Consider the following 11794-nt stretch of genomic DNA (forward strand, 5'->3'; position numbering starts at 1 on the left):
TAGCCAGGATGGTCTTGATCTCCTGACCTCGTGATCCACCCGTCTCGGCCTCCCAAAGTGCTGGGATTACAGGCTTGAGCCACCGCGCCCAGCCGGGTCTGCACTGTCTTTATGTCTGCAGTATCTTTATGAACTGTAACGCTCACCGCGAAGGTCTGCAGCTTCACTTCTGAAGTCAGCAAGACCACGAATGCACCAGGAGGAATGAACAACTCTGGGTGCGCCACCTTTAAGAGCTGTAACACTCACCGTGAAGGTCTGCAGCTTCGCTCCTGAAGTCAGCAAGACCACGAACCCACCTGGAGGAATGAACAACTCGAGACGCACCACCTTTAAGAGCTGTAACACTTACTGTAAAGAATGAACAACTCCGGATGCACCACCTTTAAGAGCTGTGACACTCACTGAGAAGGTCTGCGGCTTCACTCCTGAAGTCAGCGAGACCACAAACCCACCAGAAGGAAGAAACTCCAGACACATCCGAACATCTGAAGGAACAAACTCCGGACACACCATCTTCAAGAACTGTAACACTCACTGCCAGGGTCTGCAGCTTCATTCCTGAAATTGGCAAGACCAAGAACCCACCGGAAGGAACCAATTCTGGACACACTGGGACTTGGAGGTCCCTGTGTTGGCTCTGGGAAGTGTTTTTGTGCTGGTGGCTCTTTCTGACCTGGTCTGGAGGAAATAGGTTCTTGAGATCTAATCTGTTAAGATTAGATAGAGGCCAAGCTCTACTCCACTGGGGCAATGCCGTGTCAGCCGCTTGGGGCAGATCTCCGGGAGCCATGGGCTAGATTTCCACGGCTGGACCCTGATGTTTCCATGCGTGACTGGTGGCTCATGGGCCTGCCCACATTCTTAAGGTTCTGAGCCACACGGAGACATTTCCACTCTATACCTCTTCACAGAGAGACGGACACATCCTTTGAATGTTCTTGAAAGCTTGGGGCAGGTCTGGGGCTTCACCAGTCGAGTGTGCCTCCCCTGAGGTACAAGGGGTGTATATGGCTGAGAGTACCTCTCAGGCTGTGTTCCCTGGATTTTCTGTATTCACCCACTTTCTGGAACCATAGCTGAAAGCTAGGAAGGTGATGTAATCTCTGAAGAGTCACATAATAAACTCAGTTTAACGTGGCTATTGCCTTGATATCAACTATGTTTCCACCGGCAGGTAGTGGGACATTTTCCATGTGCTTGGGAGCAGTCAGTGGGGTTGATACTCCATTTTGTTGTTGTTGTCCTTGTTATTGTTGATACGGAGTCTCACTCTGTTGCCCAGGCTGGAGTGTGGTGGCGCGACCTCGGCTCATTGCAACCTCTGCCTCCCAGGTTCAAGTGATTCTCCTGAGTAGTGCACCTGGTTAATTTTTGTATTTCTAGTAGAGACGAGGTTTCACCATGTTGGCCAGGCTGGTCTCGAACTCCTGACCTCAGGTGACCCACCTGCCTCGGCCTCTCAAAGTGTTGGGATTATAGGCGTGAGCCACCGTGCCTGGTGATATTTCTCTTTTTATGTTAGGGATTGGCACATCACAGCCTGTGGGCCAAATCTAGCCACCTGCTACCTGTTTGCCAACCCTTGCCTGTTACCATCCCATGGAAAGGATTTTTCTTGCCAGAGGACCCCAGAAAAACTAGTAAAAAGTGGGTGAAGAAGTTACTGTTTAATGGGTACAGAATTTCAATTTGGGATGTTTAAAAAGTTCCAGAGACGGATAATGGTGTTGGTTGTACAACAGTGTGAATGTACTTAATGCCCCTGAACTGTACAGCTAAAAACTTATTTATTAACAAATAAATTTTGTATTAAATAATTTAAAATAAAATTAATTTTTAGGTGTACAGCTCAGTGGCACTAAGTACCTTCATGTAAAAATTAAAAAAAAATTAAAACAAAAATTTTATTTTTATTTTCTATATGTAAAATTTGTACCTAGTACATTTTATGTTATGTGTATTTGACCACAATTACAAAAAAACTAAAAAGAATGGGTAAAGGAGCAATAAACAGAAAGCACTCTTAAGTGGAGGGACTAACATTTGTAAAGCACCACCAAGAGCTGGGCCCTGTGCTCAGAATTTGAGAGAACTTCCTTTGTAAATCTTTTAAGGATTAAAGTGGGTGCATCCACCCCCATTTTATAGCAGGATAAATGGAGACTCTGAGTTGAAGTGATTTGCTCAGAAGTACCAAGTAATGAGGGAGGTCCAGCATTTGACCCCAGATCTTTCTGAACTTATTTTGCCATAGATGTTGAGGCCTAAAGGAAAGCTGGAAAAATTGGGGCAAAGCAGTTTTTGTTTTTATTTTTGCCCAGAGAACTTTTGTCATTCTGTTCAGGCTGCAGTAACAAGATACCATAAACTGAATAGCTTATATTATAAAAATCAGAAGTTGGCCTGGTGTGGTGGCCCATACCTGTAATCCTACCACTTTGGGAGGCTGAGGCAGGCAGATTGCTTGAGCCCAGGAGTTTGAGACCAGCCTCGCCAACATGGAGAATCCCCATCTCTACTAAAAATACAAAACACTAGCTGGGCGTGGTGTCACATGCCTGTAGTCCCAGCTACTTGGGAGGCTGAGGTGGGAGGATCACCTGAGCCTGGGAAATTGAGGTTACAGTGAGCTGTGATTGCGCCATTGCACTTCAGCCTGGGCAACAAAGTGAGACCCTGTCTCAAAAATAAATAAATAAAAATACAAATCAGAAGTTTATTTTCACAGTTCTGGAGGCTAGGGAGTCCAATATCAAGGCAGATTCCGTATCTGGTGAGGGCCCGCTTCCTGGCTTATACATAGATGGCCGTCTTTTCATTGTCGCCTCGTGTGGATCTCTCTCAGGCCTCTTTTAGAAGGGCACTAATCCCGTTGTTGAGGGCTCCGCCCCCATGACCTACCTAATCACCTCCCCAAATCCCCACCTGCTAATATCACCACCTTGAGGGTAAAGATGTCAACACATTAATTTTGGAGGGACGTAAACATTCAGACCATACCAACTTTTAAAAAAATGGTACAAAAGTAGTTGAAGTCTTGACTTGGCTACTTTTTTGTCTCTTCCACGACCTTCAACCTCTCCTTGACACAGAGGAGCAGTTGTTGCCTTCTAGAGCATGGGGGAGCCCGAAACATTCTTGGCTTCCCTAGGAAGAGGGGTTGACTGGCAGAAACCTCCGTCTGCCTGCTTCAGTGCTCTGGACAAGGGTTCATTGGTTCCATGTTGTCATGGCTGCCCAAGAAATGAACGTGCATGAACTGCCTGGGTGACTGAGCCTGCTGTGCTGCTACACACAGTCCCATTCTGACAGTCCTCCACTTCACACCCAAGGTGCTTCGTGACAAGATAAAGGAGACTCCTCACTTAATCACCCTGACCAGCTGCTTCCTGGCCCCGGTTATCACACCCCATTCCCAGAGGCTGCTTGACGGCACACCAGGGACTTCACTAAAGGCTGACCACACTCCTGTCGTCTTCTCATTTCTGATTTGGACTTTTCCTCTTTTCCCTTATTTTGCCCTTCTCGATTTCAAACTTGAATTGACAGCTTTTTGTTCCTCCCGATGGAAACTTCCCCGTCCTCCTGGCAGCATTCTTGCTGTGCTGTGCCTCATGGTCGAGGCATTTCATAATCACTTTGGGTTTTTCCACACAGTAGCAGTGACCACATTTGGACCGTGGACAGATTCAGCAGCCACACAGGTAGCTGATGGGTTGGAGAGACATCTGCACAAGCTTCTGGTTACTAAAGCGGTGTCAGTCTTCTTGATGTTTTTAAACTGACTTTGGCCAGTTGAGGTGGCTCATGCCTGTAATCCCAGCACTTTGGGAGGCAGAGGCAGGGGGATTACTTGAGGCCAGGAGTTAGAGACCAGCCTGGGCAACATAGCAAGACCCTATCTCTGTTTTAAAAATAAATAATTAAATAAGTAAGTAGAACTTACTTTGACTTTACCTGGTTGTACCTGGTATGTCTATGGTGAGCTGACTTGAATTAATTTGTCTAAAGTAGCCCCTTAAAAATAAAATGGTTCATAGATGGCGCCAGATTGGGGAAAAGAAATCCACATTGAAAATGAAATTGTGGCTGGGTGCGGTGGCTCATGCCTGTAATCCCAGCACTTTGGGAGGCTGAGGCAGGCAGATCTGCTTGAGCTCAGGAGCTTGAGACCAGCCTAGGCAACAAGGCGAAACTCTTGTCTCTACAGAAAATACAAAAATTAGCCAGGTGTGGTGGCACATGCCTGTAATCCCAGCTACTTGGGAGGCTGAGACAGGAGAATCTCTTGAGCCAGGGATGTTCAGGCTGCAGCAAGCCATGTTTGTGCCTCTACACTCCAGCCTGGGAGACAAGAATGAGACTGTCTCAAAAAGAATAAGAAAAGAAAAGAAAATGTGTGGTGAGCTTCGAGTAGCTTCTCTAAAGTTTTTGTGGTTTGATTTGGTTGTTTAGCGAGTCAGCCACTGGGGAAGAACTGGAGCTCGTGCCCTGCTTCTTAGGCTCCTGTTAGGGTCTCTCTCAGGGACAGAGCTCATGCTGTTCCTCGCACTTTAAAAAACAAAACTAAACACTTCTGCCCCCATTTAATTATAAAAGTAACACACTTCCTAGTATAAAATCCAGAAAAGATTAAAGAAGAAAATAATAAAAGTTAGATCATCTCTTCACCTAGACATCATCTGTTAGCATTTTGGTGTATTTTTTCATACTCACACATACTTTTTTAATAACAAAATTGAGATTCTATTTCTCCCAACATTATACTAAAAGCATTTAAGCATTTTTCCCACGCTGTTAAACCACTCTTAGGCTGGGTGTGGTGGCTCACACCTATAATTGCAGCACTTTGGGAGGCCAAGGTGGGCAGATCACCTGAGGTCGGGAGTTCAAGACCAGCCTGGCCAACTTGACAAAACCCGGTCTCTACTAAAAATACAAAAATGAGCTGGACAGTGGGGAGTGTTCCTGTAATACCAGCTACTAGGGAGGCTGAGGCAGGAGAATCACTTGAACCCAGAAGGCGGAGATTGCAGTGAGATTATGCCGCTGCACTCCAGTCTGGGTGACAGAGCAAGACTCCGTCTCAAAAGCAAAACAAAACAAAAAACAAAAAAAAACACTCTTAAAAACATCACATGGATGGGTTGTTGGATCATTCCATTTTGGGGAATGTATTTACAGTTCTGCACTGTTACAGAGAATACATCTTTGTAGTTAAATGATTGTCTACCCGTATGATTATTTCCTTGGGAGAGAATCTTAGAAGAATTATTGAATACAAAGAAGTGCATATTTCTTTTATATGGACAAATTGCTTTCTGGGAAAACATACTACGATAAATTTTCCCAGAAGAAAGAGAGATTCCGTCTGATGTTTTCTCTTTAGTGTTTACTGTTTACAACTGTTGATAATTTGTTAAGTGAAAAGTAGTACCTCATTGGTACCTTAGTTTACATTTGGTTATTCGGGAGGTTGAACACTTTCTCCATTTTTCTTAGCCACTTTTATTTCTTTCAGTAGTATGTTCATGTCTTTTTGGCACTTACTCTGTGAGGTGTTAGCTTTTTTCTTACAGGTTTGTAAGAGCTCTTATTATGTTAAGAGCTCTTATATATGTTACCCTTTGTCAAAATCGTAGATATTTTTCTCTACCTGGGTATTTGCTGATTGTATGAATATCTGTGTTTATGTATATGTAAGTTTTTTTTCTTTTTTTTTTAACATGGAAACGGGGTTTCACTATGTTGCCCAGGCTGGTCTCGAACTCCTGGGCTCAAGCAGTCCACTTACCTCAGCCTCCCAAGTGCTGTGATTATAGGCGTGAGCCACTGCACTTGGCCAAGTTTTTAGTTTTTATGTAGACGGCTCTGCCTTACGTTTTTTCACTTTTGGGGAGTATAACTTTAATTTTAATTCTGTAATCTACCTGTAGTCCTCTTTCTGGGCCATCTGTGATTTTTCCATTGTCAGCTGCTGTTTGGATTAAAGCTTTGAGCCTTCCTCATCACCTTTTCCCCACATCCTTTTATATGAAGTTAAAAGTCACTTTGTCTACGTTAAAAAAGAAAAATTCCCTCTGGGAAGCAATTCAGCAATTCCCTTGGGAAACAATTCAGAGGGAAGACACTTGGACTTCAGTGCAAAAAACATGAGTGAAATGAGTAAGGATTCATTTTGCAAAATATGACTTTGCACAGTTGTGAAAACTCAGCCAGGGCATCTTGCCAAGTATCCTATATACTGGCTGAAGAATCCACAGGGCAGTGAGTTGTAATAAAAAGGGCTATTTTTGCACTCCTAGACTCCTGCAGTGAAAGAACTTGTACTATTTCCAAACCAGACCCAGCCTTCTGTTTGATAGATTCTGCCACTTCCTGGAGGCTTGTGTGTTTATTCTTAGGCCAAAGTTTCATGTTCTGCAAACTGAGCACGTGCAGATGCTATGTGGTCCATGAGGGCTCTTCTGCCCTTTCCTGTCTAGATGGGAATCCCAGCCCTAGAGAATGGGGCACACTTCTATTTTCTTAACTGTGTTTTTCTAATTCTGACTCTCTGGGGTTCCACAGAGATTCTTCAGGGGTTTTGCAAACTGTGAAACATTTTTTTGCGCAACACTAAAGATTTTAATTACCAAGAGAGTGTTTCATTGCTGACTTTTTATATTTGGGGTCCCTCTAAGATTTTTTTTTTTTTTTGGAGACAAAATCTCGCTCTGTCGTTCAGGCTGGAGTGCAGTGGCACGATCTTGGCTCACTGCAACCTCCGCCTCCCGGGTTCAAGCAATTGTCCTGCCTCAGCCTCCGGAGTAGCTGGGACTACAGGCGCCCACCACCAAGCCCGGCTAATTTTTGTATTTTTAGTAGAGATGGAGTTTCACCATGTTGGCCAGGATGGTCTCGATCTCTTGACCTCATGATCCACCTGCCTCAGCCTCCCAAAGTGCTGGGATTACAGGAGTGAGCCACTGCGCCCAGCCCCCTCTAAGATTTTTTTTGTTGTTGTTGATTGCTGAGATGTCTGAAAAGCCCTGACCTGGCCATTCTAAGGTCTCTTCTAGTCCTTAAATCATATAATGCTGTATCTTCTCATGCCACCAGCTCACCCAAGGGGCCTTTCCCAAAAGTGGTCTCCAGGTATGAAATTCTGTGTTCCTTTTTTGTCCTCCAGCTGCGTGGTGGCTTTAGGACGTGCACATCCTCATGTTCGGGTGTGGAGTTCCTCACCTTTATACCAGCAATAGTAGTTCACGATCGTGAGCTGTATTCTTTCTGTCTCAGGCAGGGAACGTGGTGACAGGAGAAATGGTAGAAGAGCTTATTCTTTCCGGAGCAGATATCATCAAAGTGGGAGTTGGACCAGGTAAGACTTGTTAGGAGCACGGCAGAGGGCGTGTGTGGGGAAGAATGGGATCTGGGGCTTGCGGGGACTGGAGATCACTAGAAGGGGATGCACGAATGACTCACTCACAGATATTTAAAGCACGCTTTTTCTGGAAGCATCACTGAGCTTCTCAGGGAAGCCCCTGATGCAAAGTATTATTGAACTGCTTTTTGATGCCCCCAGGGACCTTCTGAATGAACTTGGGTGTGGTTAGAATATGAAGGCTTGGTTTCAGAACCAATGTGGAAGGAAAGAACGTAGATTTCACTAATGACCCCATGCACCTTGAAGAGGAAAGTGATAGGTGAAGAATCTGTAGAGACAGTTAATAAACATGAATGACTCCAGTTTATGTGAAGGTTTGAAGGACCCCAAACATTGCAAATAAGCTTGCAGTGAGGAGGCCACATTTGAACTTGACCCATGGCCTAGGTAATGATCACTTTGGCTCCTCACCTGATACATATTAGATGTAGATTTTTGACCATGTTCTTCTCCCAGGCGTGCTTTCTTAGGACCACCCATTGGCATCTTAAGCAGAAGAACAAGGTGGAACCTTCTGTCCTTGTCATGGGTGGTGCCATTTTCTCATGGGGCAGAGTTACTGTTTGCTTGCCCTCTTTGCCATGCATGAAGATGAGCTGCCATGTTTTACATTCATCCATGCACATCCGTTATTAACCAGACACTAACATTGAGGAGCAAGAAAGAAGATACACATTTTCACTTGCGACTAAAAAACAGCAAAGATTTTTCAAAAGAATCTCACACCCAAATGACACTACCAAAAAAGGAAGCAAACCTAACCCAACATGAGAGGAATCTGTGGGAAAACGCACAGCTGGGAGGCACTGGAGATGCTGTTGAGCTGTGACTTGGCTCCGTGATCAGCCTGAGGGAATTGGATGTGTATGAAGAGAATATTAGGAAGAAGAGCCCTGTAGATTCATAAAAATGGCCAAGCTTTTAACATACAGAGATATTTTCAAGGTTAAGTTTTTCATATTGCCACTTGTTTAAGCCAGTTAATAATGTATTCTGAGCAAGTGGGAAGAGGTCTTTACTGAGTATCTATCATTATTGAAAAGACAGAAAGGATAAGGCCCTGTTCTTCCTTGCCAGGCTGCCTCCTCTTAGGGCAGGCTGTAATAGATAGACTGATAATAGATCAAAATAGGCTAATAAACTAGGAAGACTCTTTTTTTCCCCAAAGGCAGGGACACTCACTAGTCACCTGTTTAATCAGAAATATGGACCTGATGCGGTGGCTCACGCCTGTAATCCCAGCACTTTGGGAGGCCAAGGTAGGTGGATTGCTTGAGCCCAGGAGTTCGAGATCAGCCTGGGCAACATGGTGAAACCCTGTCTCTACTAAAAATACAAGGTAAAAATTAAAAAGTAGTCAGGCACAGTGGCGTGCACCTGTAGTCTCAGCTACTTGGGAGGCTGAGGTGGGAGGATCACCTGATCCTGGGAGGTGAAGGCTGCAGTCAGCCAAGATCGTGCCACTGCACTCCAGTGTTGGTGATAGAGCAAGACCCTGTCTCAAGGGAAAAAAAAAAAAAAGGAAATATGTATTGAGTGTTTGCTAGCTCCCATTGTGTTGGGCGGGTGCTCTATAGGATGTGAAGGTGTGTGAGAAGCTTCTTGGCTCTCAAAGCTTTTTTTTTTTTTTTCTTTTTCTTTTTGAGACAGTGTTGCTCTGTTGCCCAGGCTGGGGTGCAGTGGTGCGATCTCAGCTCACTGCAACCTCCGCCTCCCAGGTTCATGTGATTCTTCTGCCTTAGCCTCCCGAGTAACTGGGATTACAGGCATGCGCCACCACACCTGGCTAATTTTTTGTACTTCTAGTAGAGACGGGGTTTTACCATGTTGGCCAGGCTGGTCTCGAACTTCTGGCCTCAGGTGATCCGCCCGCCTTGGCCTCCCAACGTGCTGGGATTCCAGGTGTGAGCCACCATGCCCGGCCTTCTCAAAGCTTTTCTAGATGTGATCTCGAGCATTTACTACACTTGTTTTCTTGCACATCTTTGTGTCTGCATTCTATTTTCCCAGAAGCTGTATTGTCCTTCTGCTCTCACTCTCTCTCCCCACCCCTCTGGCTGTCTGTGTAGAACAGATGTGACTAAAGAGAACAAGGGGCCTTCTCTGAGCCTGATGCATGGGAGCTACTTCTTTAAATTGTTTGGAGACCATATTTAAGTCTCACACATTCTTTATGGTAAAAACATTGCATATTACATATCTAAATGATAGCAGTACTGGATGTCTATTGATTGATAGACTTCATTCATTATTGAGCAACCCCTGGGAACTGGGAAAAAAGCATCAGAAATGGATTCCCTGCCCCTCTAGTCAGGAGAAAATATGTGCCAACTTTTTTCACCTGGGTGTTAATCAAAACCGCCTGTGCCTTATTTAAAGCTTCTTCCTTGGCTGTTCCCAAGAAAGGCAACTGGTCTACCCTTTATAGGGCCCTCACTATGATCAGAGCCCCAGGCCTACTGCAGCTGAGGCCCTCACCCCCGGATCTAGCAATTGAATGGGAGAGGAGGAGAAAAGCTGAGGCTGAACCAGGGGTTAAACCTCTTATTCTGCACAACCTCCGGTTGCAGGGCGGAGGGAAGGCGCCTTCGTGGGAATGAGACTTGTTGGCTCCGGGACTGTGAGTGACATATAGCAGGACACAGGAAGCTATAGGACTTCCGTGGACTCTGCCCCACAGCTGATGCAGGAGAGGGGCTTGCCCTGTCTCTCCTGGTTTCTCTGCTAAATCTAGGCCTGGGGAACACAGACATGCTTCTCTGTCTGATCTTGTCCCTAAAGACCCCTGACAGAAATTAGCATCCTACAAGGTAGTGGTGGCCGGGAGCCAGAGAGGAGGCTGGGCCTCAAAGCATCTCACCCCCGGGTCTGGTGGGAGGGAGGAGTTCACGTCTACCTTTACCCTGTCCTCAGAGCGCCCTCTCATGCACACAAGACATCCGGGAGGGTCTGAGTGAGTGGCAGTGCAGAGAGGGATGTAGGTGACTCATTCATTCTTGAGTCCACACATTCTTTCAGTGACTATTTATAGTGCCTTATTATATACGAGGCTGTGTTCTCAGCACCTGATAACAACAGTGAATGTCCATGGAGCCGACCACCCAGTAGAGAAGACAGACCCTTAACATTCTCACACAGATCCTGATTGAAATGCCTCTTTTTGAAACTGCGATGAACAACTCCCCTGGGGCAGTGACATTTAAGAAGAAGCTGGAAAGATGAGAAGGGGTTGGCTGGGCGGCTGGTACAGAGGGGAGTGTCCGAGAGAGAGAACATTGTGTCCAGAGTCCCTATGGTGGGAAGAAACTTGCCCTACTGGAGAAGCAGTGGGGAGGGAGGGGAGCAGGTGGAGCTGGATTCTGCTGATCTGGGTAAAGTGGGGTGCTGCGGGGGCACTGGGAAGCTTGAATAAGGGGAGGTATGATAAAAAGGTCAGAGTGTGACTTGGCCTGGACCTAACTGGGAGAACCACCAAGACTGGGGCTGACTGTGGCACAGGCAGGCAGGAGGGTGCTGGTGTGAGCCCTGCCCTGGAGGTGAACCTCCGGCTGGGCTGCAAGGGACTTGAGGCGGGGCAGCCAGGAGGGAGATGGACAAGCAGCTGGGCTCTGTGGAGCACAGAGCTGAGTGAGAGCAGGTGAGGGTGTGAAGGGTGTGGTTGCTGCAGGCCAGGCCCTGGGCCAAGAGGTACCCCTCCCTGTGCCATCTGCCCTCTGTCACAACCCCAGGAGATTGTGTTTCTCTTTGCATTTTACAGTCCAGGCAGTGAGACTTAAAAGAGGTGAGTCATTTGACAAAGTTTGAAGGTAAAGAAGCTGCGAGGCTGTGGGAGGATTGTGAGAGGCTGTTTAAAGCAGAGTGTAGATTTGTGGAAAGGTGGAAAGAAGTAGGCGTTTAAGTGTGGAGAGATCAGTGCTTGGCCACTGCACGGGAGCCGATGCCACAGGGAGGAGTGGCAGTGACAGGTGCATGGTAGAGGGGAAGGCGATGTCTGGGACATCAGCCAGTGACAGTGATGAGGACTGAAGGGGTACATGACCAGGCGGTGTGGTTTACAGCGACCTCCGGCGTGCAGGTGGGCAGCCCGTTCCCCACATCTGCTCTGCCACAAAGGCTCACCCTGGTCACTAGAGCGGGGCTGCGAAGGTGATGGGGGCACATTTCATGTCACAGTGTTCTCATGTATAACCATCTCTTCGGGGGTCAACTTCTTTCTCTGTGCAGGCTCTGTGTGCACCACCCGCACCAAGACAGGAGTGGGGTACCCCCAGCTGAGCGCCGTCATTGAGTGTGCTGACTCCGCCCACGGCCTGCAGGGCCACATCATCTCTGTGAGTCTCTGCCCGGGGTGGGGTCGGGGGT

The 11794-nt window shown here is 46.7% G+C and overlaps 1 protein-coding gene across 3 annotated transcripts in view; it reads left to right on the top strand.

Moving 5' to 3' along the window:
- Window positions 1-11794, top strand: part of GMPR (guanosine monophosphate reductase) — a 69356-nt gene that overhangs the window by 33897 nt on the left and 23665 nt on the right. For all 3 annotated transcript variants that reach the window (XM_011967934.1, XM_011967935.1, XM_011967936.1), the window contains 2 exons: window positions 7285-7366; window positions 11657-11763. In XM_011967934.1, coding sequence (XP_011823324.1) covers window positions 7285-7366; window positions 11657-11763 — 189 coding nt within the window. The remainder of the gene's footprint in view (window positions 1-7284; window positions 7367-11656; window positions 11764-11794) is intronic.

Source organism: Mandrillus leucophaeus, unplaced genomic scaffold (genome assembly GCF_000951045.1).
Source record: "Mandrillus leucophaeus isolate KB7577 unplaced genomic scaffold, Mleu.le_1.0 Scaffold82, whole genome shotgun sequence".
Taxonomy (NCBI): domain Eukaryota; kingdom Metazoa; phylum Chordata; class Mammalia; order Primates; family Cercopithecidae; genus Mandrillus; species Mandrillus leucophaeus.